At 49.8% G+C, this 27,465-nt stretch overlaps 9 protein-coding genes across 9 annotated transcripts; 2 read left to right on the forward strand and 7 right to left on the reverse strand.

Annotated features, from left to right (window-relative positions):
• Positions 1 to 1,311: 1,311 nt before the first annotated feature.
• Positions 1,312 to 1,830, reverse strand: Pdw03_5057 (Rieske; the record flags this gene model as incomplete). Its single annotated transcript, XM_014683761.1, has 2 exons — positions 1,312 to 1,554; positions 1,606 to 1,830. 2 exons carry the CDS (start codon positions 1,828 to 1,830, stop codon positions 1,312 to 1,314), a joined length of 468 nt encoding a protein of 155 aa, XP_014539247.1.
• A 493-nt stretch (positions 1,831 to 2,323) lies between these two features.
• Pdw03_5058 (Exonuclease, putative) lies at positions 2,324 to 4,468 on the reverse strand (the record flags this gene model as incomplete). The annotated part of the gene is made up of 1 exon (XM_014683760.1): positions 2,324 to 4,468. One exon carries the CDS (start codon positions 4,466 to 4,468, stop codon positions 2,324 to 2,326), a length of 2,145 nt encoding a protein of 714 aa, XP_014539246.1.
• Positions 4,469 to 4,867: 399 nt separating this feature from the next.
• On the forward strand, positions 4,868 to 5,796 carry Pdw03_5059 (Thioredoxin, putative; the record flags this gene model as incomplete). The annotated part of the gene is made up of 2 exons (XM_014683759.1): positions 4,868 to 5,665; positions 5,722 to 5,796. The coding sequence occupies 2 exons, from the start codon at positions 4,868 to 4,870 to the stop codon at positions 5,794 to 5,796; spliced, it is 873 nt and encodes a 290-aa protein (XP_014539245.1).
• Positions 5,797 to 6,385: 589 nt separating this feature from the next.
• Positions 6,386 to 7,921, reverse strand: Pdw03_5060 (Gamma-butyrobetaine hydroxylase subfamily, putative; the record flags this gene model as incomplete). Its single annotated transcript, XM_014683758.2, has 1 exon — positions 6,386 to 7,921. The coding sequence occupies one exon, from the start codon at positions 7,919 to 7,921 to the stop codon at positions 6,386 to 6,388; it is 1,536 nt and encodes a 511-aa protein (XP_014539244.2).
• A 369-nt stretch (positions 7,922 to 8,290) lies between these two features.
• Pdw03_5061 (Mitochondrial deoxynucleotide carrier protein, putative) lies at positions 8,291 to 9,317 on the forward strand (the record flags this gene model as incomplete). Its single annotated transcript, XM_014683757.1, has 2 exons — positions 8,291 to 8,530; positions 8,601 to 9,317. The coding sequence occupies 2 exons, from the start codon at positions 8,291 to 8,293 to the stop codon at positions 9,315 to 9,317; spliced, it is 957 nt and encodes a 318-aa protein (XP_014539243.1).
• A 246-nt stretch (positions 9,318 to 9,563) lies between these two features.
• Pdw03_5062 (Tubulin) lies at positions 9,564 to 11,390 on the reverse strand (the record flags this gene model as incomplete). The annotated part of the gene is made up of 9 exons (XM_066100933.1): positions 9,564 to 10,010; positions 10,064 to 10,086; positions 10,139 to 10,299; positions 10,380 to 10,755; positions 10,814 to 10,828; positions 10,870 to 10,900; positions 10,956 to 11,109; positions 11,168 to 11,235; positions 11,379 to 11,390. The coding sequence occupies 9 exons, from the start codon at positions 11,388 to 11,390 to the stop codon at positions 9,564 to 9,566; spliced, it is 1,287 nt and encodes a 428-aa protein (XP_065957873.1).
• A 1,259-nt stretch (positions 11,391 to 12,649) lies between these two features.
• On the reverse strand, positions 12,650 to 15,509 carry Pdw03_5063 (Mechanosensitive ion channel family; the record flags this gene model as incomplete). The annotated part of the gene is made up of 2 exons (XM_014683755.1): positions 12,650 to 14,821; positions 14,889 to 15,509. The coding sequence occupies 2 exons, from the start codon at positions 15,507 to 15,509 to the stop codon at positions 12,650 to 12,652; spliced, it is 2,793 nt and encodes a 930-aa protein (XP_014539241.1).
• Positions 15,510 to 16,516: 1,007 nt separating this feature from the next.
• Positions 16,517 to 23,260, reverse strand: Pdw03_5064 (Serine threonine protein kinase, putative; the record flags this gene model as incomplete). The annotated part of the gene is made up of 4 exons (XM_014683754.2): positions 16,517 to 16,526; positions 16,624 to 16,671; positions 17,062 to 22,655; positions 22,718 to 23,260. 4 exons carry the CDS (start codon positions 23,258 to 23,260, stop codon positions 16,517 to 16,519), a joined length of 6,195 nt encoding a protein of 2,064 aa, XP_014539240.2.
• A 3,095-nt stretch (positions 23,261 to 26,355) lies between these two features.
• Pdw03_5065 (transcription factor Zn, C2H2) lies at positions 26,356 to 26,912 on the reverse strand (the record flags this gene model as incomplete). Its single annotated transcript, XM_014683753.1, has 2 exons — positions 26,356 to 26,541; positions 26,592 to 26,912. The coding sequence occupies 2 exons, from the start codon at positions 26,910 to 26,912 to the stop codon at positions 26,356 to 26,358; spliced, it is 507 nt and encodes a 168-aa protein (XP_014539239.1).
• Between the last annotated feature and the right edge of the window lie 553 nt (positions 26,913 to 27,465).

Here is a 27,465-nt window from a genome sequence, read left to right on the forward strand (position 1 = left end):
AAGCCCTAAGCCCTAAGCCCTAAGCCCTAAGCCCTAAGCCCTAAGCCCTAAGCCCTAAGCCCTAAGCCCTAAGCCCTAAGCCCTAAGCCCTAAGCCCTAAGCCCTAAGCCCTAAGCCCTAAGCCCTAAGCCCTAAGCCCTAAGAGAGACTCCCTCTCTGTCTCACCTCCAACGATCTGTCCAACTCACTTTCTCATCAGTTCCTATCCACCACAGAATAAGATGATGTGATTCCCAACTGCATCGAAAATCTCGCTGATGAATTATTCTCCAGTCGTGGTACTACTTCTTTCTACAGCAGTGTCTTTATCTCTGTCCTCTCCGTAGTTGGCCGCCTAAGAGCCACTTTCAGAGTAATTGCGCTGGGATCAGAGCCTCCCACAAAAGCAAATTACACGAAAGATCATCAGCCCATTAATCCTGGTCAACATAACCATGTCGCGGACAGGGAGTATTATGTTCTAAATCCCAGCTCGTGATACCCAAGCCAGTGCGTGGCGATAGGAGCGTGCATTGAGATGTGGATTTGACCAACCGAATTGCAAGTCTTCTCTAGGATGAACCATCGAAGTTCTTGATTTCTGTGTAAAATAGCTGGTGAAAAAATGAACTACCGAATCTCAGCCATTCTACAAGTGGTAGATCCGGTATCCTTCGCATGGCTGATTATATCCCTTCCGCCACCACGTACAGTACAACACATATGTAGTCACACAATAGCTCACTAATCCCGGATTAGCTGCATGTTCACTTTTTTCTAATAGATGGCGCACAACGCTATAGTTTAGACTAGTCACTTGTAGAAATCCTCTTAGAATGGGTCTGATCATCCACCGGAGCATTCGGAATTCTAGGCCCTACACAGGGTCTGGACAAGCAGACCTCAGGGATCTCAACGCAACGAGATAACCACACTAAAGCATGCTACACCCGATAACAGCTTCATTATCTTTGCCCCCATCCCTAGGTTCCTCTGCAAAATGACTTTGAGGCTAATGCAACCACCGAAAGAGCAAAGCTGTGAGAACTCCTCCGGGTTGATACCTGAGCCATCTTCAAGCCAAAATCCTAGCAAGGGACCGACAAGCTACTTATGTAAGGATAAACACTTGAATAGTTCGATTAAAATACGCAAGACGTAGCTTGAATTTCTTGGATTAATCACTCGAGTGAGATCCACGTGGTTATGGAGTGGTTCGAAGATATCTTTCGCTGAGGGAAAACCCTAGTGTCAAGCTGTATCTAGGACCCTACTCAGGGCAGATCAGTTAAGGTGCCCTTCTGTTGATAAACATGGGAAGAGTGACCAGTGTTAACCAATTCGTTGTTTCCTCCGCACCCAAACCTCTTGGTCCGTACCCCCAGGTGCCGATGAGTCGCGTAGCTGCACCTCCCATACTTTGAGTGTGTAGTTCCCGCGATCAGCGCGGCCAGAAAATATATCAAACGACCAGCCATGCTTAGGGCATGTGAGACCTGCGCTGAGCACGATGCCAAAGTCTTCAATGTCAAAGAGGTTGCCTCGTGAAAGTGGGAAAGACGAGTGGGGGCATTGCTAAAACGGATGAGCCCAATCCTTCCCATTTGAAGAAACCTCTTGACTCACATGATCGATGGCATGGTATTTTCCCTTGTATTTGAACACGAGTACTTGATCCTTAAGTTCTCCTGGTAGATCAATATCTTCGACTGGCTCTATGGCGCCGTTTGTCTTGGGAATATTGAAAGCCTTGCATCTTGGCATAATCCGGGTGTCATCATCGATGCTCGGGAACTCGGACGCAAGGCCAACTGGGTGCCAGATTGCAGTTGCCCGTGTGAAGGGATTCATCGCGCAAGAGATTGGTCTCGGTTGATGTCGGGAGAAATCTCCAGGGCTTCCACCTTCGCCCCACCAGTTCCGGTGGGGTCCTTAATTACCCCCGACGTTCAAGATGATCAACACGGAATACGTGCATAGGGCAATGACATGGGTAAATTGTTAGTGTGTATATGAATGACAATATGAATGTCAACATTATGGCTTTCAGGGTTTGTACGTCGAGTTACGTTGGCACTCGTTTCACGTGACATGAAGATGAAGTGTAGATTCTACCAAATTATCTTTCTAGAACTGTATCCCATTTCCCACCAGCCAAGGAACAATCCCTTTTTTCGTTTTGAGTCTTCTGATTTCACTGCCAATTGAAATGTGGTAAAACCGACACATCGAGTTCATCTTAGCAGCATGAGTGGACCATAGAGCAACGGGGATCGAGGCGGGATACCAATCATCACCTTAGCCAAGAAGAGATTGGGTGCATGCGCATATAGCTCAAGCCAAATCATTTGATGCACATGAAGCCGCAACCTTCACGAGCACGCTCACAGGCTTTTTTGAGAGCCTGCTCCTCAACGTCAGTCCATTTGTATGTCAGCTCATCCCAACGCTTGCCAGATCGGAACTCCTCGCGGTGCTTCTTGTGAATGGATTGCAAACGGCTAACTTCACGTGGATCACCTGTTCCGGAATAAACTATAAAGAGGGTACAAGGAGGGAGAGCGTCATAAATGCGTGAAATGTTGGAGACTGTCCGGGATACAGTGTCAGCCAAGACGTCAGGCTGCGGTTGATCTGTCGAGTCCCCACTGCAAGTGGATGTAGTGGGTGTGGTTTCTTCGGGGGGAGGGAAAAGGGCTGTAGATTCGTTCGCGTTGTTGGGGTCGGGGAGACGGCTACACCAACCACGAAGATATTCGAGATCACGGATGCGAGCCCATGCAAAGTCAACACCACCTGCTGGAATGGAGGGATTGGACTCATCGCCGTTGATTACCGCCGAGACACCGCTGACAACTGCATCATCATCCCGACATCCAATCGAGACAGTTGCCTGGGCACCAAAGCCCCGTTCTGGATTGCCCCAGTCAACTACGGCTCCTGTTCTTTCCTCGCCGGGACGAGGGAGATGACTAGGCCGAGTGGAGCGCGATAGTCGGCGGAATATGCTCTCATTTGAAACATCACCTGTGCCCCATCGCTCGCCTTTCTCGCACTTCAACTTCACAAGCTCAAGAACAGCACGGGCATCCTCAATGGAGTCGTGTCCGGCCATTCCGTTCTGTATCTGCTTGTTTTGATATTTCTGAGTGAGCCACTTCAGGCTACATTTGAGTGGCGGACCACGCGGGTGTGGATAAATTATGCTGGTATCGACAATGAACGGGTGAACAAGTTTGAGTGCTGTAAGGTCGGAATTAAGGGAGTGTCCCACAAGTATCGCACGCGGCGTGAGAAGAGTTAAGAGCCGTTGCTGAATACTATGAAGGGTCGTGGTAACGGGCTCCAGCATCTCTGGGGTAATTCCAGAATAGCGTGTGAGATAGTTGATCACCGGCCGTGCTGGTTTGACCAGTTCATCAAGTACCACCTCGCCATCCCAACCGACCAAGCTGATGCGTGTAAGTTCGGACTGACCACCCTCGGTGATACACATCTCACAGTCAAGCGCAAAAACATCTCGACCAGCAGTGACACTGCCACTTTCAATTTCAGCATCAGGTGGTTGAGCAGACTCCAGAGTTGGAACATGAGTATCCACCCATCCATCTTCCACCGATTGTCTGCCTCGCTGACGAGCCTCCAACTGTGAAGATCTTTCCTCGTCGGAAGAGAAGAAAACGGGATGCAAGAGAAAATCGTTCTCGAGTAGATCCTCGCGTGAGGTGACATAGGCTGTGATTGGTGTTCGTTTCGGAACGAAGCCTTTCTCGACTTTGGCGGGCCGTGCACCCTTCACACGGGAGTCATCGGTTTTGGTCTTTGGGGACGAGGACATGAGAATCGCCTGTAGTGGCGAATGGACCTTGTTGTATTTGTTATCACCGGGCGCCTTGACAGGCCAGATGTGGGGAAAGATGTCAGCAAGGGGCTGAAGTGGTTCAGGGAGGTTGTGGCGTGTAATTGAACGAGGATTGAAGCGATGCGAGCGGTCCGGCAACGGGAGGCCTTGTTTCCATCGCTCGTAATCAGCAGCGTGTTCGTCAGGCACTTCCGCGGTGGTCAAGCGCTCCTGTGTATCATGCTCCCTGGTGGATGATTCTCGTTGCACAGATATTGTCCCATCAAACATGCCCATCTCTAAGCCAGGAACCATCAGCACAACCACCTTGCGCACATGGCCGGAGTGCTTCATGGAAATCCATTGGGGTGCAATGCCGTCGGCAAAGCAGTAGAGGAGCAGCCCCTGAAGATCGGCAATTCGGATGGGTGACACTAATTTTCCATCGGCATATGTGAGATCTGGGTATTTGACTTTCTCGCCATCAACTCTTTTGCGCTTTTTTGACGCATGGGTGCCTTTCGAGCCTTCCCTGCTAGGGTTATCGCTCTGCAGACGGGTCAAGATATCGGCCACACCGAGTGCATGGGACGTGGAATACCCAGTTGGGTCATCTGGGCTAAGCTTTCTCTTCCTGTCCTTTCCCATGATGTCTTCGGATTCAACGTTTCCTCGTTGGACTCGCAAAGTAGAAATTCATCCTGATACACGATAAGATCACGTGCTGCCCGGGACTGTGTCACGTGGAGTTCGGAAAAGAGATTCTCCAGTGTCCGTCACTTCTCCAGCTTACAACCAGAAAACGGCACGTCAGAGACGCCAGAGACGCCGAACGATCTGATAACTGGAAGATTGGAAATCTGGGATCGCCGTGCAGGAGGGCTTATTTTGGGCATCCATCACGCCACTGCTCTGCCACGTCTTCTTCGCTTCTCGACTTTGACCTCACTCTACTAGTTGTTGGACCTTATCTTTGCAGAATACGTTTCATCGCCGATTCCAGGCTTTGCCATAATTTCCCGCCGTCTCACCTACACACGCTCCACCATGTCGACACTCACCGAAATCACATCTGAGGCAGACTTCTCGTCGCATCTCTCTTCCCTATCACCTTCTGCGTTGGTCGTTCTTTACTTCCACACTCCATGGGCTGCCCCGTGCGCGCAGATGGGCGCAGTGCTCTCAGCCCTCGCTTCGCAGTACCCCGCCACTACCCGGCCCACCATCTCGTTTGTCAGCATCAACGCCGAGGAGCTACCTGATATCTCGGAGGAGTATGATGTTTCTGCCGTGCCCTTCGTTGTGTGCCTACGTAGCGGCCAAATTTTGGAGTCTATCAGTGGAAGTGATGCTGTCAAGGTCCGTGACGCTGTCGAGCGTCATGCTGGCCGCGGAAATGCTGCCGGTGCCGTCGGTCCGATGGAAGGTGTGAAGGCTAACATCCCCCCGCCACTCTCTGCTGTTCCTCGTGAGGACGGTCCCTTTACTGCTACTCAGGCACCTGTTACCGCTTCCAAGTCCCCAGCTGCTGATGCGGCTAACGCAACCGCCGTCGCCTCTACCCCCACCTTGACACCCGAACAATCCCGGGAGGCACTATTTGCCCGACTTGAACAACTTGTCAAGGCGGCATCTGTCATGCTGTTCATGAAAGGAACCCCAAGTAGCCCACAGTGCGGATTCAGTCGGCAACTCGTTGGCATTCTTCGCGAGCGCAGTGTCAAGTATGGCTTCTTCAATATCTTGGCCGATGAGGATGTACGCCAGGGTCTGAAGGAGTATGCTGATTGGCCAACTTTCCCCCAATTGTGGGTGAATGGAGAATTAGTCGGTGGTTTGGACATTGTAGGTGTTTGATCCCCACTCCAGTCATTTGATTTGATCTTAACTCAATGGTACAGGTCCGCGAGGAAATCAACAGCAACCCCGATTTTCTCACAGATCACTCAGTCAGCAAGCCTACTGCGGCTGCGTGAATGATTGGTTGATCGTTGCGCGATACCCATGACCCTGTCTTTGGGGCTAGATGCTAAAAGTCTAACATAATGATAAACGTGTTTGACTTGTACGGCTTATTGCATATATGACCATATCGTATCCTTCGCATTGCTGCAGGAAAATGCCTTGCTATAACTTGAAACAAGCGTCACCAAACAAAACCGATCCATTGTCACAGATCATTTCTGTCGACTTTTACAGATTCATCACTTTCTCTTCACAGGCTTACACTGTTAGTTCAACCTACCATATACCCAATGACTGTGTTGAGTGATTGCGCTGAAGCTGCTCTCGGTTCCAAGAAGAGGAGTACAATACGTTTGCAACATCTGGATCTACATATGTAAACAACGATGAGGAATCGAGAACTTGGAACAATCAAGACTTACAACACATCACATCTCTAGCTACTAGGAAGTTGGAGATCATGACGAGTCCAAGGTATTGTTGAAACGTTGGGTCGATCGATCTTCGTCCTCTGTATTAAGCTTTCTTCGGTGTTGCTCTCGTGTACCTGGTCAATCTCTAGTTATTCCTTATCTCCTTCACTCCTCTTTGACCACTCTGCTAGATTTTTGATTTTTCAGATGCTTTTCTTTTGCCATAGTTGTTTTCGCCGTTGTTGGCTGCCAAGGCTTTCTGGGCCTTTCTCGTCCAAAAATGCGGATGCTGATTCCTACATACAGCAAATCGGGATAGCAGAGCATCGGTATCCACATAGGCGCCTGCTAGCCAGCGAGATCCTACGCTGGCGTTGAATTGGCGGCGGGCATGAACGATTCGTCTGTTGTCAAAGATAACGCAATCCCCAGGGTTGAGCTTGAGCTCAAAGATGTGCTTCTCGTTGTCGATAATCGAAGTGAACTTCGCAAGAGCGTCTCGTAGCTTATTTACAAGGCCAGCATCATGGCCCTCCCCGTCACCTGGTGGGAGGGGAGACTGAAAGGGGGGCGAATAATTAACGTGGTCCAGCTCGCCTGTATCGGCATCATGCTCAAAGACGGGTCGCTCGTTGTAGTAGATGTGCTCCTTGTGCCTATACTCGTATCCCAGACGCTGCTCGCGAAGCACTGGATAATCCTCCGGGTAATGCTCCTTCATGAGTTTCGCAGCAGAAAAGGTATCCGCAAACAACGACTCGCCCCCCGAACATGAGTTCTCCAGACAGTGGAGGAGCTGGTATCCCGGTGGCTCGTTCATGTACATCAAATCCATGTGAAATCCAAGGAACTGATTAGTATATGCGATATTTGTCGCCTGTGGAACAGTGCGGACGTCGAAGGTTGATCCGTAGAAGGTGTTCCGTAGTGGCCCCATGCGTGTTGCAATGGCTTCAACCATCGATCGTGAGCCTGGAACATCCTTCACAAAAATAAGGCCCAGACGCTGCAAATTCTGCATCGCGGAGGCAAATTTGGAATCATCAGCGATGTAGTCCGAGTAAGACACCCAATGCTGACTTCTGTCCATTTGATCCCGTCCCCACATGATCGGTTTGGAGTTCGAGGACCAGTGCTGACGATGGGTGTTGAAAATGGGCTTTTTTAGAAAGTCACGGTCCCAGGTTGATTCATGCGTAGTTTGAGAACCTCCGATGTCGTTGGCCCACTTGACTGAAAGCTTGCTACCATTCCAATTAACCGAACTTGGAGCAATGTCCTTGGGAATATCACTTGTGCGGAACGATCGTTGCTTCGAGTGTTGATCCTTGCACACCACACACTGGCACAAGTCGCGCAGGTAAGTATATGGTAGTTTGATCGTTGTCCTTCTATCCATATGCAAGTATAACTCCTCTTTTCCAGCCCAGATCGAGTCTTTTTTGCCCACTTTTAAGACGCCATCCATGCGGGTTGTTCTTCTAATCACGTCAGAGGTGGAGTCTGGCACATCGCCCTTAGAGTTGCTGGAGTTGCTGGAGACTTGTGACAAAGGTAGTGAATCGTTGATTTTCGGGGCAACCCGTTCCAATATGTTGTGAGAGTTTGGCTCTACATTGCTGTTGAACCTACTAGGGGCAGCTATCAAGTTACGACGCGGGGGAGAGTTTGACAAGCCTCGTGGCAGTTGCCAGAGAGTAGCTAAGATTCGGAGACGATGCATAAGTTGCCTGTGAACCAGTTGAAAAGTAATGAGTGGTAGAGAGAGAGAGAGAGAGAGAGAGAGAGAGAAGGGGGGGATGGTAACCCCCATCTGATGGGACAAATGGAGGAGCTAAAAGTTACCTCGGCTTCAATGATTTTGTGCCTGAGGCAATTTCTTGATACCTCAGGCATCAATATCAATCTTCCTCCCCAGGGCCAGCCCGGAACTTACGTAAATTGCCTTGACAGTGTTTTGGGTGTTTTTTTTTAATCGGTAGACTCAACGAATCAACATGGATGAAATCTTCAGTCTTCATGCTTCAATTTCCTTGACCTAACTCAACCCTTACAGACTTACTTCGTCTGTAAAACAACGTATTCTCAACTCATGTCGGCCGGGGGCGAGCACCTCAAAGATGAAGGCACCAAGCGACAGGTTATACTGGCCGGCGGCATTGCAGGCCTAATCTCACGGTTCTGTATCGCGCCACTAGACGTCGTTAAGATCAGATTACAGTTGCAAATTCATTCATTATCAGACCCTGCGTCCCATCAGAGTGTCAATGGTCCTATTTATAAGGGGACGTTGTCCACCTTGCGGACGATTATGAGGCAAGAGGGAATCACCGTGCGTTGAAAAGATTACCCTGCGTCTCAATGTCAAATTCAAATGCCCTAACTTGGTTTTCCTCAAACAGGGCCTTTGGAAGGGCAACGTTCCCGCCGAAATGATGTATGTCTGTTACGGCGCCATTCAATTCACCACATATCGGGGAACAACCCAAGCCCTCGCCCAACTCGGCTCCTACCGACTCCCCCAACCTGTCGAATCCTTCATTTCGGGTGCAATGGCAGGCGGATGTGCCACAGGAGTAACATACCCGCTTGACCTTCTCCGCACGCGATTCGCCGCGCAAGGCCCGGACCGCGTATATGGCTCGCTACGCGCCTCAATTTTGGATATCGCTCGACATGAAGGCGCACCGGGATTCTTCCGGGGATGTTCTGCCGCTGTGGCGCAAATTGTGCCATACATGGGACTTTTTTTCACAACATATGAGGCACTCAGACCAGCCATGACCTGGGATGCTCTGCCGTTAGGTTCGGGGGACGCCGCAGCCGGTGTGGTGGCCAGTGTCCTGGCGAAGACGGGTGTTTTCCCGCTAGACCTCGTGCGTAAGCGCTTACAGGTACAGGGTCCAACAAGGACCCGCTACGTTCATCGCAATATTCCGGAGTACAAGGGAGTCCTCCAAAGCATTGCTACAATTTTCCGCACCCATGGCGTGCGTGGTTTGTACCGCGGCTTGACTGTCAGCTTGCTCAAGGCGGCACCGGCAAGTGCGGTGACAATGTGGACCTATGAGCACGCATTGAAAGTCCTCCAAGAGCTCCACGTCGCAGTTGATAATTGAAGGTAGACTTCAAATTGTCTCACCAGTAATTCTTTTGCATGGATCATTTGATGGCGTTATTATTAGAGGGACTAAAAGTTGGTTAAACGATAAGGCGAAAGGCCACATAATACTCATCCCTGTTTGTACATAGAAAAGTCCATTTCATATGCCTTTTTCCGCCGCCTGTACCTGAAACTCACAAGGTTACAAGAGATCTAACAAAACTCTGTAAGGAGACCACTCAAGGCCGCATATGCGGCCTTGTCAGTTTGATTTGATTCCCTTCTGAAGGGTCCGTTTTGACAACATTTTCCGTCCTTCCCTCGACTCAGTACTCAACACCTTCCGGGCCGCTGTCCTCAGCCACCCCCCCTCATAATCCTTTTCAGGAGCTGCAAGATCCTCACGAGCTTCGAAGAATTCGCCCTCTTCCATCCCTTCACCAACATACCAGTGGACAAATGAACGCTTGGAATACATAAGATCGAAGTAGTGATCCAGGCGACTCCATACCTCAGCAATGGCGGTAGTATTGGACAGGATGCTCACTGATCGGTCGACACACGCAAATTCGTCGTCATAACGACGCACAGGCTTTTGGTAGTTAATTTCTAGCTTGAATCCAGTGGGACACCACTCTACAAAGCTAAAGTTACCCCTGGTCTTGAGGGCATGGACAGTCTGAGTGCAGTCATGGGGGACAACGTCACCCTTGTAAAAGAAAGCTACGGCCATGCACTTGCCTTTTGTGGATCACAATTCACCATCTGATAGTGAGTTTCAAAGCCTATGACCTAGTCAGAACAAAAGCACGCCTCATTGAAATGGTGTCGACGAACACTGAAAGGTGAGATACTGGACCTTGAAACTCTCGTGAGAGCTGCGCTTTCTACCGATCACCGGAGCATAAGAAATCAATGAATAGTGAATACGCGGGTATAGGACAAGGTTAGTCTGGAACTCTGCCAGATCGACATTGAGAGCACCATCAAACCGCAGGCTGGACGCGATAGAGCTCACTACCTGAGCAATCAGACGGTAGAAGTGTTCATATCCAGGTTGCGTCGGCAGATATCGTACACAGCATCGTTGTCAACTAGGAAGGTACAGTCGGAATTCTCAATGGTGCTGTGGGTTGAGAGGACGGCATTGTGTGGCTCCACCACCGCATTGGATGTACGTGGGGAAGGATAGATTGAGAATCCCAGCTTAGACTTGCGCCCATACGTGATGGTCAGATGATCCAACAATAGTGAACCAAACCCAGACCCTGTACCACCACCAAAGGAGTGAAAGGTCAAGAAGCCCTGTAAGGAATGGCAGTTCTTTATGAAGAAATTAGCCAAGAGCCATCGGCACGAAGATCGAGTTCGCAGGCTCATACCGGCTACATGACGAATGCTATCAATCACAGCTTCTGATATCTCCCTTTCCACGGTGTAATGACCCCGAGCATCTGCCACCTGTTAGCTTCTCGGTTATTAGCTTTCACTTCCAAGTTGATCTGTCCGCACAGTTGTTGGCAGCATCTTCGTTCCCACTGATCAACTGCTGAGAGCGGAAAGACCACGGAAAGGGCCGGTGCGAATCTCATCGATGGGCTAGCGCAGTTTATTCAGCTGGTAGAACTGGTTGCTTTATGTTCTGTTCACATACCAATGGGTCAAGGTCGACGAAGATGGAACGGGGAACAGATTTGCCGCCAGAGGTTTTAGTAAAGAACGTCTCGTTAGATCCGCATTTTGCATCCTGGTTGGTTACATCGGGATCAATAAATTCATCCGGCTTCGGACCGTGTTCAAGTAGATATCTATGTTACTTCTTGATCAGCAAGGACATCGGGAACGCTACACAATGAAGAGACGTACAGTTCCCAGGCAGCGTTACCAAGCTGTGTGCCGGCCTGGCCAATATTTAAATGACGGATCCGGTAGGTCTGAGTCAATCTCCATGTTGATTTCCTTTGGTTTGATTTTTGGTTAAGCAAATAGCAGCCAAAGTTGGGTGGCTGATGCAAACATGCCGACACCATGGACGTGATCAAAGGAATCCAGCAGAGTAGTAGAGCAGCGTACATACCTCGCCTCTCATGGTAAACTGGACTAACAACCAATCTTAGGATAAAAATGAGGAATGAGGAGAAGGGAAAGTTATGGGCAGAGAGATATGCTAGGAGAAGATGAGGGGACACAAGACAAAAGACACAAACTGATATCTCCTTGACGTGGAAGTCACCCAGGTCAAACATACTATGACGATCACAACTCTACTCAACTTTATCAACCCATATATTGTGGACATTAAATATCCTTGGCCTCAAATCTGGGCATTGGCCTCATAATTCGATAAGTGTAATTGGACACCAACAGTGACAACGTTCTATTTTTTACAGCAGATCACCTAAAACTAAAACTTCATCATTCAGCCTAGCATGATCAAAGTCTCAAATCCCAGATCGGCGTGGCTAAGATATTCTGAAGCTAGTCCGACTTCGTCAAGGCAACATGGTCAAGTCAATATACCGGCGATGCACGTCGGAGATGATTTTTTTCAGACGCAAACTTCCACCCAATTAAGGCTTGGATCGTGAATTCTGGCTATCAGACATGCATCTGAATCGCCGTCTGTGACGAAGCCGCGGGCTAAGTTGAACCTCAGAGTTCCGGATATGAAGAACAGATCCTGTTCAATGACACAGATGTGACATCATACGTAGGCGGAATGTAAAGCTGTCAAGTTGATCTCGTCTACGTTAATGCAGATACAGACATTCAGTAAATTATCTGTAGCAACACGAGGATAAGTCTCCTTGTAACCACATGTGTAGTAGTGTAATAATCTTGATCACTTGAGTAGGAAGACATGTCTCAGTGTGCTCCATCTCCGACTACTCTGGTGCCTGGTTCTATATTAATTACGTCCTCTGTACATTGGATGTTTTTCGGAGCCTTCATATGCATGTTCACAGACATTCAAAATGACATTCAAAAAGCACATCACATGGCCGCACAAGCCGCCAACTATTCTTGTTGATATTCTTCTATATCTAGACAAGATTGATTAAATCAGATAGAAAGTCAACATTTTGAATTATTCTCATCGCCAAGACTCGAACCTGAATGCAATGCATGATCAAAAAAAAAAAAAAAAACAAACAGCCATAAAATAACGAACAAGAGCTTAAAGGCCGAGATGGGGATATATGTATGGTGGAAAGACATGTTATAGTTCTGTCGAGGCACGGTGTGTCCTGGAATCTCCAACGGGAGAAGAAAGATGTGACAAATGGGGTGTCTTTTCAGTGCATGAATGACATAAAAAGATCAGATTGAAAATGACAATGTCTTGAATCAATTGGGGTGCTCCTTGGCAGTGGCTGGCGGGGGTAGAGTAGGCTTGTCAAAGCGGCCCTGCTCCATCAAGTCGTCACGGTCGTGACTCACACTGCTGCGGTGTTGAAAGAACCGGTTGCGGCTGAGCGATGAATGTCCACTACGGAAGCTGTGAGCATCAGTCGACCGGTGGCCGTCATCATTACTGGAGGGAGCACTCATGTTAGAGGAACGACGATGCCGGGAAGAGGATGTCCGACTCCGGCGCTCCTCGTCGTCCTCGTTCTCTTCCTGAATGCGGCGCTCTGCAGCATCGCGGTTGGCGGTACGGACGATGTCATCGACGACCACACCCCGATCCTCAAACACGTCTCCCATGATATCGTTGGATGCCATGTTAGACATGCCCAAGGAGAAGTCGACGTGCTTACGCGGTGAGATAGACGGGCCGCGGGCACGGGCGTTGGCAGCGTACATACCCTTGCGGAGAATGGATGGGTGACGGATAGCGCTGCCGCTGCCGGTTCCGGTATTTTCTGGCAGATCGTGGGAATCTTCTGAGATCGGGACTTCCTCGGGGTCGATGGGAGTTTGCCGCTCGGCAGAGCGTGTATTGCCATAGCTTACGTGGAAGGGGATGTCGAACTTGGCTCCCTGGAGGTTCATACGTGGGCCCTCAATGCCGATCTCCTGGAGGGCGACCATGAGCATGCAGATGAACTTATTGCGTCGCTGTAGACGTAGACCCTCGTTCTGCCAGTTGGACTTGTAAAAGAAGACAACGTTGAGTGTGAGCGAGAAATTCTCGGTGACGGCGCGCATTTCGGTGAGGATGTTGCTCTGGAAGTCGCGTTTCTCACTGCGTACAAACTCCAAGAGGCGCTGTCGCAGAGAATCGAGTTGATCAATGCTGGTGCCGTACTTGATAATGATTGGAACTGCCTCGGCAAGTGCACCCGAACGGCGCTGATTTAGGATGAAAAGGCCATTGAGGTAGCTGTTCGGCGCCTGCACAACGTGGCCTTGCATCTTCTTGAATTCGGTGTAGAGAAGAGTAATTTCCTTCACAAAGTAATCATCGCCAAGCCCGGCATCACCAGCGTTGCCGTAAATGGTCACACGGTCACCCACGTCGAAGGGATGCTTGACAAAGACGAAGATAACCGATTGAAGGAACTCCTGGGCGGTTGCAGAGAACAACCAAGACAGTGCCAGAATCGCAGAGCCCGCGGAGGTGAGCACGCCGGCGGCTGAGGTCGAGATGAGCGACAAGAACACAATCAGCACTACCACAATTACGAAGAACATGAACACATCATCCAGTTTAGAGACGACTGAATCCAAATCCTTCAAGGATGCAGTAATGGACTTGCGCTCACGGCCAATGTCAACGCAGACAGCCTCCAGCTCCTCCATTGAAATATCACCGTTCATGTCACGATCAAACATGGCAAAGGCAGCTTCGGCTTCCTCGCCGTCGTCAAATGCGGCTTTCAGATCACCACCAAAAACTGTCTCGAAGCCGTCCCTCACAAAGGTGCGATATAGACGACGCGCCAAAACCTGACAACCTCCGGTCGTTCGCAAGAGCGCCAAGATGACCTGATAGGCATCCGTGCTGCGAGTAGCCGCGCGGCCTGTGACATCAGCCACTACGGCACCTGCGACATCGCCGACCCGGTTTCCAACTTTGCTCAGGGCACCCTTAGCCTTCCGCTGGGCTATGCCAGCGTAGTGTAACGGGGTTTTGACTCCCGAAGGGGTCGGTACCTCTTTCTTCTCCTCAAATGCATCGTCTTTCTCACTGAGAGTGGTCCGAGACCACTCATACAGCTTGGTCAAACTGCCGATCTGGAATTTGTTGATTTCAATGCGGTCCGCATAGGTGCGCATATGAAAGCTAATGGCAATTAGCTGGATAAGAATCTTTTCAATAAAATTCAAGATCGTCCACACGAAGATGGCAATGATAATTTTGTTGAGAGTGACTTCCCAACCCCTCGTCCCCTTGTTGCCATCCACATGGTGGTTTTTCATCGTGGGCAGGAAGGAGATCTCCACGCCGAGCCACCAGAAAAAGAGCGCCGCGTGAAGCTCGATCTGTTTAGCCATATCGCGCCATTTTTTCGCGTTGTTGGTAAATATACTCGCAAAAAGACCCACGACGGGAGGGAAGCATTTGCTGACAAGCTGAGAAAACATGGGGAAACCATCAGTACAACTTCCTGGAAGGAATGGATTCACTGATGGGACTCACCCGTCCTGCCCAAAGAGTCAACCAGACAATTTCCAACCAAATCGAAAACCACATCAATTTGACACCACCCACGCTCGCATTGGGGTACTTGAGAGCGCCGACCAGCAACGGGATCAAGAGGAGGATGACGACAGGGGAAATGTAGGTCAAGTAGCGCACGAGGAAACTCGACTGGTGCAACTTCTTCACAAAGACTGCAATCTGTGTGTTTGGTTTCTCCGGTGGTTTGTAAATCGCGGTCTTTTCATGCAGAGGGTTTGTCGCTTCATCGAACTCATCTACCGTTTCCGAGCGACGCGAACGGGAACGACTGATGGAGCTATGATCATGCTCGTCCTCATGAACACCGGTCGAGTGCGAGGTCATACGCTCGGCTTCGAGGAGCATTAGGTCATCCTCCAGGCGAGTAGCCTGCTCCCTACGGGCGGACGGCGTGCGCAGGGGCGGATGCTCATCATCGTCGACATGATGTGTAGTGTCAACCTTTAAGAGATCCGCGTTGCGATCCGTGTCGGGCTCGGTCACGCAGGTTCCGTCGTCGGAGGTGGGAGAAATGTCCGACTCTTTGCGCTTGTCCTTTGATTCGGTATGAGCTTTTCGTTCCTCGATGGGGGACGACATAATGGCGCCGGGCCAAGTATATAAGAGGAATGCGGTCAAGGCGGGGAAGGATTAGACTGGAAAGTGAGAGATATCTATACAGGGTATTTTGATACAACACCGCAAGCAAAACAAAAAGATTATAGAGACAGAAGAATTGGACTAGGGAAGAGAGCGAAGAGAAATGGTCCAGTGGAGTTGTGGAGTTAAGAGGACCCATCACAGTGCAGAGTCTGGGCCCCTGGGGTCCTCTCGATTAGTTGGATTTTACGATGATCTCGATCTGGTTGATAAAGTATGTCAGTTATGGGAGAGATTAGTTTCATTTTAATTTCTATTAGATTAATAGATTGATAGATTCATAGATTGATAGATTAGAGAAATAGGGGGGGGGGGATGTCGGCATATCCACATCCAAGGGTCCTACCACATACCAGATGCCATAAATAGCACAGGTAACATATAAAAGTAACTACACACAACACCATTTCAATTACGATAATTTTCAACTTGTAGATTTCCATCTCCAAATGACCAAAAAAAATTCCCAAATCTGCAATGCAGACCAACTGCCAATAATGTTAGAGATACTCTGGCCCATCACGGCTCGCCAGCGTTTTGCTGATCCACCCAGGTGGCGAGGGTGGATTTTGGGAGTTGTGCGCACAAGAGAGAGAAACCCTTTAATATATTATACTTGCCATGGATCACGCCAAGGACGCCTCTTATGTTGTATAGTTACCCCTGCGTCAGGTAAACCTTTTGGGGTTATACTACTCATACTCCGTACAAAACATGAGGTGGTCGGGAATTCCCACCTATGACCGTGTTTAACATGATAACACTGACGTTGCCCATAAGAAACCAAATTCAACATATCCCGAACCTATTATTTCAGTGACGTAGTACTTTTCACGTTCTCTGCTAGACCCATTTTTGGAGTCTCCACGTTGTACGCACGGTTGTGATCATATTGCAAATGGGCCTAGATCTCCGACAGAAGGACAGAAACCGAGCTCTGATTTCTCTTATTTGGGACTAGGATTTTCGTAATTCAGGATGTGTCCAATCACAACTCTTGAGTGGAACGATCATCGGGGGTTCCGGAAGTGGGAGGTGGCTGTGAGGCACTTACACTACGCACCGGTATAAAATCAACATCGGAATTCCCATGAAAAGAAGTCTATGATAAAAAGAAACGAAAATTGCGTCGAGCTGATGTTGGAATTTCAATCACATGGTGAAAAAGAAAAAAAAAAAAAAAAAAAGGGAGACTAACGTCGCCAAGAAAAGAAATTTTTTTTTTTAAAAAACGATGGCGAGTAAAGAGTGAAAGACCGGAACACCTTGCTCCGAGAGCCACAAAGAAAACATTCAGACATAAGAGACGTGAGAGTGAAAGAGTGGATGTGACAGTGCATCCAAGGGGTACGAGGTAATCCCTAGGAGTGGATAAACACAGGAAAAGTTTACAAGACGAAGTAGGTGTGCAACAATATGTAGACAGAATAGAAAGATCTCGAAAGATCTCTGGCAGAAGATTTGGAACAAAACAAGTGAGCGAAGAATCTACCTTTTGAATGTGAAGCTCAAGTCCGGGTGATATCGCTCCCCTGGACGAGGCGTCTGCTCCGAATCAAGGTTAGGGGAAGGATGAAGAGGTCGCGGCGTAGCTTCAGCGTCCGGAGTGGGACTACAGTCGGCATCCACGCCCAGATCGGCATATTGGGTCAGCGCGCTGCCGCAGATCTTAACTTCAGGGGTGATTGGCGGGGCTGTGGAATGGGAGATAGTGCTCTGGGGGAAGTCCCATGGTGGTGTGGTTTGGCCCTGACTCGGCATTGCCGGGCTGGTCTTCGATGGACAACACGGGGAAAGCCCAGAGTAGATCGAGGTATCCTGGTGCGCCAAAGATGGCCGGAGAGGCTGAGAGGCGGATACTCCAAACCTTGGAGGGGACGTACGAGGACTGGGCGGTTCTTCGCCTTCCGATTCCTCGGGAATGCTCAGTGCCTCGAAACGATCTTCGAGGCTCGTGCTGGCCAGGGTACTGAAAGAGCCATCGCTGTCTTCGGGATTTGCAGAATCCGCAGCTTGGTTCCGAAGAGCCTCCCTCTCCTTCTTCAGAAGTTCTTCACTGCCACTGACAACGCTGCCTCGACTGTTGGTCCGCATCATCTCAATCCCCAGTTTGGAACCGGGGCGGCGATTTTGAGAGGGCGGGCTGCGACGCGTTTGGGAATTGCCAAGCTCCTCGTCTTCATCGTCACCCGATTCGGCGCCCTCGTATCGCTTCTGTTCAAGGGATTCCTTTTTGGCACGAATGCCCTCATTTGACCGTTGCCTCCGGGGCGTGAGCCCACCGGTTGCATCCATGGCCGCGGGTGCGGAGGCAGCATGAAGAAGCTGAGGCACAGGTACAGCGTTGGAGTATGGGCTCACAGAATGTTCCGCTGGCTCTTCAGATATCCCCAAGCCACCATGGCTCCGGTCCCAGTCATCGGAATATCGGTTGATGATTACTGGAATCTCCTCGGGCTTGAACGACTCCATTTCTCCGAACACACTGCTGCTGAGCGAATCGTCGCGGCTCGATCCTCGGTAAGAGCTGGGGGGATTGAGGACAAATCCGGAGGATGCCGAACTAGGGCTATCCTCGGTTGTCAAGGCAGCACCGGAGCCTGGAACTGGAACAGGAACAGGTTGAGAGGGAGTGTAGTCCGTTGGAGGAGGTTTCCACATGCACCACTGGGAAAGTGCCTCGGTCAACTTGGGTAGAGTCGGAGGCTTTTGTATCAGCGCATCGAAGTTGTGATTTTCCGGGAGGTCTTTCAAGTAACCCGTGACAGCAATTATCGGAGTATGCCTGTTGGCACTGCGCGTCTCCCGCACCATGCGAGCGAAATCAACCCCGTTGACTTGGGGAAGTCGGTATTCAGTCATTATTATATCGAACTGAACCTCGCTGAGAGCGTATCTGACAGCCTCTGCACCATTTGTAACAGTGATGGTCCTACAGCGAAGTTTCTCGAACAAACGTTCCATCACCAGCCGCGAGACTGGATGGTCCTCACAAATGAGCACATCCAATGGCCGGAAAAAGGGCCCTTCTAGAAAGTTGATTTGTGATAACCGTCGGGAACTTTTTCGTCGACGTTGGACCTTCAAAAGTGCTTTTGTGCGCGGATCCTCATTGTCCGAAGATGAAGGAGAGATATCAAAAAGTTGACTTCGGCGTTTGTGATGATGGGACACGAAGGGTTCTTTCGGGAACGAGGGAACGTCTCCATCCTGAGAGCCAATAGTGTGCGATCGGGTGCGGCCCGCTGGGACACTGCCATGGCGTTGATTGTTGCCGGGCTTGTCGGGGGAATGGGCTGGAATTCGATTCGGCTTGACAGGAGAGGACGCCACTGAACCCAGTCTAAAATTTGGCATGCGCCCTTGGTCGGCAGAGGAAGGCTGGAATGCCCCACTCGATTGGTAGGAGGTTGACGAAGAGCCCGACGTCTTGCGCCGTTCTTGGTTAGTCCCAGTGCTGAACTGAACTAGGAGGGGAGAAGATGGCTGCGACGGCCTGCTTGGGGATGAATTGGTCTGACTCAAGCCTGATGGGGAAGATGGTCGATTAGTGGCCTTGTTCTGTGATAAAGTTCTCTGGAGTGGCATAGGCAGGGGGCTCCCTTCCAATGAGGGCTGAGATGGAGCGACCGACGCCGGAGCAACAGAAGATGAGGTGGGTTGTCGGTGCTGCGCCTGCAGAGCCTCCTGGCGCATCTTCTGGATCACATCTTTGTTGGCCTTTTCTAACATCGGAAGATTTTTAAAGTTGAAGCTGCCAAAATCATCGGCCAACGCCGGTTCGCTAAGTCTCCGACTTCGGGAATCTCGAGCATCACGAACGTGAGGGGGAATGTGCAGCGGCATCAAAGGTCGTTTCGATGAGTTAACTTGCGAACGGACCTTGAACAGTGCATCATGAGGCCGGTCGGGACCAGCGGGAACTGAAAGTTGTGGCGAATTCTCGTCTTCTAACTCCTCTGCAAATGATTGCAGAGTGGCGCCGCGGGCATCAAAATACTCTGTGTCCTCCGGGTTCTCAATGTTGGGAACGAATTGTGCTTTGTCTTCCAGCAGTGTATCCCAGTTAATGTCAGAAAACCATGAATGACTACAAATCTCCGCACCACCACTTGGAAACTTCTCTTCTACGTTGGCGCCAATTCTATCACGAGGGCTGAGAGTCATAAGCTTGTTCATGAGATCCAACGACTCTGCTGAAGTCAACTCCTCTGGATCTTCAGGCCAATTGATCCTGCGATGGAGTATGTTTTCAAACACCTGATCTGGAGTATCCGCATTGAAAGGCGGGTATCCAAAGATGAACTCGAACATGATGCATCCTATTGACCACCAGTCACTGATCTCATCTTGTCCAACGCCGTTGATAGTTTCCGGGGCAAGGTAGTCCGGAGTGCCGACGAAACGACGATCGTGATCTTCAGGATCAAAAAGAGCCATCACTGGAGGCATTAAACTTTGCTGAGGAGGGGTATTCTGCACCATTGGATTGCTAAAGGTTGGCTGCAGGGGTTGGAGGCGAGGAGACTCGCCAGCCTCACTTTGGCCCTCCTCTTCAACCATGCTGGTTGAAAACACACTCGGCGACGATGCAGTAGGTTCGTGGGCATGGTCATTGAGCGAGAAGGTCCTTAACAGCCCATTGAGACCATCGCTGCCCATGCTATCGCTGCGGTATCCCGAAGCTCGACGAGAGGTTTGCCGACTCAAACCACTCTGATTAAGGCTGAAGTAGGATGGCTGGAGGGCATTGGTGGACACTTCCGGGGTAATTAATGGAGTGGAGCCGGGTGATGAGCTTGCCTGGAAGTCGAATGAGGCTGATCGAGATGAAGCAATCGATATTGCACGGGCGAATGAATTTTGCTTCAGCAGATCAGGGGCAGAATCATCGGGATTCTTCAGCACCCGTTTCTGACGACCAACCAATCCCATGCGTGAAAGCCCGAAGTCAGTAAGCTTCAGATGACCCGTTTGGTCGATAAGAAGGTTATCGGGCTTCAAATCGCGATGCACAATGCCTCGGCTGTGAAGGTGTTCAACTCCAAGCACCACCTCAGCAATGTACTTCTTAGCCCAATCCTCGGGAAGACCCCCAAGAACTTTAACAAGGGATGAACAGTCACCTCCATTGAGATATTCCATTACCAGATAAAGATAATCTTTACTGGAAAATGTCCAATAAAGCTTGGCAACGAAGTCACTCTCCCCTTGCCACATCATGATGGCACGTTCGGCTTTGACGTTGGTGACCTGATTTTTGGCAATCATGTCGGCCTTCTTCAGGACTTTCATCGCGTAATACTCGCCAGTGGCCTTCTTTTTCACCAAGTAGACACTGCCGAAAGCGCCTTTGCTGATTGGTTTGATGATTTCAAAATCCCGGATAGACAATGGAGCAGGCCGAGGCTGTTGCTGGCTCATGGAGGGTAAGCGTGGGGAGGGTGGAGGCTTCACAATATCTGAGGAGGTTGCCGAAGACTGCCGGCGATGTTGACGGCAGTGGTGGAGGGCCAGTTCACTTGTGTATGTAGATGGAGATGCTACTGGGGATGGCAGGCTCTCACCGCCGCTAGACATACGGGGCTTCGGCATGCGCAACGGAGAATGTGGGCCTGATATTCGAGCCGGAGAAGGTTGCCGGCGAGGAGAACTCGAAAGTCCCGGCAGTACCAGGCTCCGGCGCTTTCGATCAAAACTCCTCTCGGATGATGGTGAGTCCGTTCTTATAGCTCCGGGGAACACAGAAGATGGCAAACTGCCATCGCTACTATCACCAGCATCAATGTCCGCTAGGGAAAGGCCCAGTCGAGAAGGTTGTGATGTGCCGAGAAGTCCTGCAGCACTTTTATGAGATCGAGGGGTGGGACATTCCAATGGGCTGTTAGAACCCGTGGATAATGCGGCCGAGGATGGTCTGCGTTCGGATTGTGAGAGCAATGACCGATCTGGTGAATTACGCATTGACAGAGTCAGCGCAGATGTCGGCCGCCATGGAGAGGGTGCCGCTGGATACGGCTTTTGATGCAATTCGTGGCTCATGATTTGTGAGAGGGGCTCTTCCCCGGTGTTACTGTTGCTATCGCCCAGAGCAATAGTGCTGTCGACAGTGCTCTCGGGCGCCACTTCCTCATCGGATGAGCACGATGAATCGCTGAGCTGACCCGCAGCTATGCGCTCCGCTTTGCTCAGTGCTGCCCCGATGCATTCCTCGACTAGCACTGAGTATTCTATACGAATTCGTTCGGCGTATTCGACAATCTTCCGATGACGTACAACGGCGTCGACTTTTGTCTTCGCAACTTGTTCGGTGTCCGCCGACAGAGCGGCCAGACCTTGTTCCTGCTCCAACGTGTTGGAGCTGGGGGACTGCCACTGAAGAACTTGGGAGATCCGCGATTCAGATTGTGGTGACAAAGTCCGGAAATCCTCTGCGTCTGTCAGGGATGATTCCTTGATCATCGGCATACTAATCTCCAGAGAAGTGTCGCACAGGTCAAGAACAAGTTCCACGATGCGAGCTAGTGGTCTCCGCACTGTGAATGAGCGGGGCCGGTTTGGGGTAGCGCCAGAGGCAGAATGTTCTCGCGACCGAGGTGGTGTGCCGGGCGTTGAATTACTGTCTGAAATAGGACCGGACGATGGAGCAGAACTGGCAGACGAAGGGCCGATGGCCAATCCCTTGTACTCCGCTTGAGGGAAGGGCATTGGATTTCCATCGCTCCCGATGAAAGGTCTGCCTTGACGGGCCTCTAAAGCATCCAAGACCTTGACAATGACATGCCGATGCTCATTCAGGTTTTCCTGTGCCATTTGAACATCCATCTCAGCCCGATGTTCCTGCAGACACAGATCTGAGTGTTTCTCGAACCACCATGGCGTAATCTGGCGTTCACAGATGCGACAGAGGACGGGGTTTGGGGCTGGATGTTTGGAAGGATCGGGTTCTGTCGCTGCAGCCTCAGCCAATTCGGTCAAATAATTCGCCAACACCTCTGCTCCAACCCCCAAAGATTCCACCAGCAGAGGCGGCAGATCGATTGTCACTTCTCTTGGCTCGGTAAGCGGTCGTAACATCCACATGGTCTGTTATCAGAAGCTGTCAGCGGTATCAACTAAGGTGGATGACAATATAGTGGGCTACGTACATGGCCAGCTTCATCGTCGGTCCGGTCGTAGACCATGATTCCCTGTCCCTCCATGTTGAGCACATTGTGAGTTTGCTCTTCCTCCTGGGACTTCTCGGTCACTTCACAGATGGCCTGATTCTCTGTAGCCGCCGGGGGTGGTTCAGGCGCGTACTTGAGGACAGAATCCGGTCCCATCTGGAGGGCGAAGCGAATGAAACGACTCCGTGAATCATCCTGCCTCATGGATTCGATTGCATCGCGGAACACATCCTTGTTGCCCAACAGAATCTCCGATATCAGATGGCCCTCAACGGACTCGGGCGACGAGCCGACAACCTGCCTCCACGATGGGCTGACCCATTTGATGCAACCCTCCAGGTCCATATCCACAATGATGTTCAATGTCTGTTCAGCCGCTTCCTTCAGATCCTCGCGTTCCTCCCGCATATTATCGCTTAACGTCCGAATCATCTTCGGGTCGATATTCCGAGCCTCTTGCCGCAACGCTGTTACGGCAGGAGGCGCAAGAAATTGTGGTTTGGGGGAATCATTGTTGGCCATCCTGACTCGCTAGGGCGCCGAGCGGGTTTCGCAGTTCAAGGGGTAGGGAGGCGATGATGTGATAGATCAGAGTAATATTGATCAAAACAAGATTAATGTTCCAGCCAAGCAGAACCGTCTGCTGGGCAGCGGGGGTGCCCTTTATCGAGGTTATTGATTCATCCGTAGCATCAACTGTCCATAGCGAAGTCGTAGGACTCGGGAATAGATCAATTCAAGAGCTCCAGGGTGGTGGCAGGTGCTCAATCTGTTAAAACTGTTTATTCAGAGGTGTAGAGATAGCACACAGGCTGAAACACAAAACGTTGAACGGATAATAACGGAAGCCGTGTCTCTGCGGGGAGTGGCGCGACAGCGACGCGCTGGATCGACAACGTCAACCCCAGGAGAGGCTGACCCGAGCAATGAACGAAACTTGATCAAGATTGAGACCTAAGGGTCACAGAAATGAGTACCAGCGAAAAGTGACGAGAGAATATTTCAAGAGGAAGAGTCGTGAAGGGGGGGGGGGGAAATCGAAGGAGTCAAGGGCGGTGATTGGTGAGCTGTGCGTTTCCTGCACCACGTACTTCCCACCTCTCTCTTTTTCCCCCTTTCTGTTCACCTGTTCTTTATATGACATTTAAACCCATTCAAAATCTTAGATACACAATGTAGCATCTAGGATAGAGATTTTGGGCCATTTTGATCACTTCTGCGGGGGATATACCCTATAGAGAGCTCTTAGCTAGTATACATCCCATGTTTGCAACTCAACGTCATGACATTTAAGTAAAATGGTGTTGAAACGCACAGGTGTCTATAAATACAAATTTTTAAATAGACATGGACCAATTCTGGACCTAGTACTTTTGTCTCCAAGTATCCAACCCATGTCCAACGTATACTGTAGGAAGTTTATTTCCAAATCCCTTCATGCCAGACAGCCATATTTCTACCCAAAAACAGCAAACTAGGAAAAGCCAAAAGCGAAAACAAAAAAGCAAACAGTTCCTCCATCCTTATTGGACGCCACTGGATGTAGTTCTTAGTTCCCCATACAATGACAAGTTGAGATTCCTCTCCACTTGTACCACTTGTACCACTTACACCACTTACACCACTTGCATATTGTGATATTATATTAACGTATACGATTAGGTGTGGAATGTTTCATATTTACACCATTTGTTGCACCGGATGAACCTTTGCTCCCCAGAAGCCTGGTAAAAAAAAAAAGGAAATCGTTGACCTTAAGAGTCCCTTACTGGCTCATCTGCGATGGCCTGGTCGAGGGCCAGGAATATGGCACATCACCCCAAGTGGAGAGTCCAGATGACTCCAATTCCATACGCACCCGCCTCTGAGCGCAAATCCCTGGTTATACATGGGAAAGTCCTCAGTGCAGTTTATGCTTTATATGACCTTCGTACCTTTTTCAGCGTAGACTTTGCTCTGTGCTACATTGTTCTTCCTAACCCATTTTTTCCTGTTTCTAGCATTTACATAGCTAATTGCTTTATCATAACACCAATAAAAAAAGATCTCACTGTGTTATCTGACGTATATAATCTTAAAACAATTCGGGCTATTAGTCCTACGAGGTTTACTATAGAGGCCCCTTACATGGCTACAGTAGAACACATCCAAAAATATCCAAAGAATAGACCCGGAATGTTCGGGGTCCACATTCATGCTCCGCCTTTTCTCATCTTTTCGGATCTGCGGGGTAGTCAGCTGATGGTTGACATGATCGTTTCTGGGGATGATCTTACATTACTGCCTTCATTGGGACTCTTCAATTGCATAATGACTTTGATGGAAACCACTATTTCACCTTGACCTTGGAGTGAACAGTAGATACCCCCCCTTGAGGAAGCTTTACTCGTTCCCCTTCCCATGTAGCCTGCACTGATCTGCTTCCTATGGGGCCATGCCTGTCTAGCATGAAACTCTACCTTGTCTATGACGAGAGGTAATTACGGACGGGAACGTGAACCCGTCTGGCACTTTTTGGAGATTGGGTACTTGGGTGAATTGAGAGACAGTTTATGAGATGAGTGCATGGTTCCCCACCACACATATTTATCCGCGTTTGATATCCTCTCTGCGTTCAATGCTTTTGTTTTAGTTTGGGAAACCTAGGTCGCTAGGCCAAATTTAGAACCGTATTTGTTGAGTCGGTTCGGCTATGTTAGAGAGCTTAATGGAGACAATTAGCCAGGAATTCCAACAACCACAAACTGCTGGTTGGGGGTGACCCGGTGGAGAATTCCTGAATGCGCTCGCATCAACAACGCCACATGCCCTTATTCGACCATTAAAACCAGCTATGCTGTTTTTTTGGATAACCAAGTTGCAGAGAAAAGCGGCGTGATCAATTGATATCCCTGAGTCTTTGAGAATATTTAAGATTTCTGCATTGGTTTGATTACCCGACACAGGGAGATGCTCCTGCGCGATGGCGACAGAGGACACTGCCGGAGACCGAAAATTGGGTATTGAATATGACGGAAAACTGCACCTGGCACATAGCGCCTTCACCGATCGGGGTTGTGGTCTGAGCATCAGCACCGGCCTCGCAACAGCAAGATCCTGGGACCCGAGCCATTGGGCTGAGTACCCTCGAGTAGGTCTCCAAAGAACCGAAGTACCTGTCAAAATAGAACCAGGAGCATAAGGCCGGTAAAATGGAACAATGCGAACTGAGAGTGATAAATTAAACGGACAACGTGTGCTTTCGACGGAGCCGGCTCAGCCTGCCTTACTCGTGTCTGCAGTCTCAGGGCCTTGCACATATTCTTCTTCACTCACTTAGGATCCGGAAAAAAGGCCGCAGCATTTGGAGAGAACTTGGGACGGGACACTGAACTCAAGATGTGGCGGTAGGTGTGATAATATCTAATGGAGATCATGACAAGGACCTAGGGAGATACTCATAACCTCTAGCTACTATAGTGGCAAGTACAAAGGGACTGGGTTGAAAATTTTGATCTCATTTATCTCTCGCTCTCTGTGAATCTCAAAATCGTTGGTTTCCTCGTATCCAACCGTAACTAGCGCACCTAGTGCACCCCTAGGGACCCATGATTTCAAAGAGAGATCATCGTACACGATTAGAGAATGTGCCGCAGAAGAACTCGGAGGACCTTGTCCTGTTTGGCGATGTGACGACCAAAGAACTTGTTGTTCGCCTCTGTGTAGATAGCAAGGGCTTTCTGGCTTTTAAACTGAGTAGGGGTATGATCCGAGTTCCAGCAATCAAGGAGATCAACAAGGTTGACGTGGACACGCACAAGAGCCTATGCCAGTAAGCGAGTGATGCCAAATTGCCCAGGATAAAAGACCTTACCTTCTTGCACTGGTTGATAGAAACCAGCGAACCCTTGATGCTAACTTTGGCACATAGCTCCTGCCATGTTGCCAGGTTTGCTTCACGGTAGCCAATCAGGCGGTCATATTCGGCGGTCATGCATGAGTTCCAGTGCTTTTTCCAAGTCTTGGAACCTGGCTTCCAGCCTCGCTGTAGACTGACCCATCCAAAAGCAGCGCTGATAGGAAGCTCCGGGTCGTAAGGGACGCCAAGCTCGCGCAGACACTTGTTGGGATGCCGCAAAGGAGCAATCGGGAGAAACCCCCCAAGAGGAACCGGAGGAGGAGCCAGGATAAGCATATTGGAAGTGGAGTTATCTAAGGTCGATAAAAAATAATTGTGAGCCTATCCAATCAGTGAGACGGACTTGTCTTTACAGTAATGGATAAGATAATGAAGAAAGTGATAGAGTCGTTCAGTTGAGAGAGAGAGAGAGAGAAAGATTAGGAGATGTGTATGGTAAGAGGACAGCTGTAGTCGAACGTGACAGGCGAGAAAAAGATGAAGTGAAAGAAGATCGACTGTCATTTGAAGGGAATGCGACGCACAGATGAAAGAGCTGCCATATATCACCTGCGTAGGGACCACCATCAACCGCTCTGTTGATCCCACTCATTCCTTTGAAGGTTTTTAACAACTTTCTGAGCCCCTTTGACACCTTTCAGAATCCAGAGATTTGTAGAATTTCGATGCCATGCCAACTTGATGAAGGAATAAAGAGGCTCTTGTTCCATACACAAAGTCAAACAAGAAATTCTTTGCTGGGCACGTCGTGACGCAAGATAGGTCCTCCAAGTTCTCTTACACAGGTTGTTTAATAGAGTCATTCTTTCCAATCGTTTATTGACATGTC

The sequence above is a fragment of the Penicillium digitatum genome, chromosome 6 (assembly GCF_016767815.1).
Source record: "Penicillium digitatum chromosome 6, complete sequence".
In the NCBI taxonomy this organism is placed as follows: Eukaryota; Fungi; Ascomycota; class Eurotiomycetes; order Eurotiales; family Aspergillaceae; genus Penicillium; species Penicillium digitatum.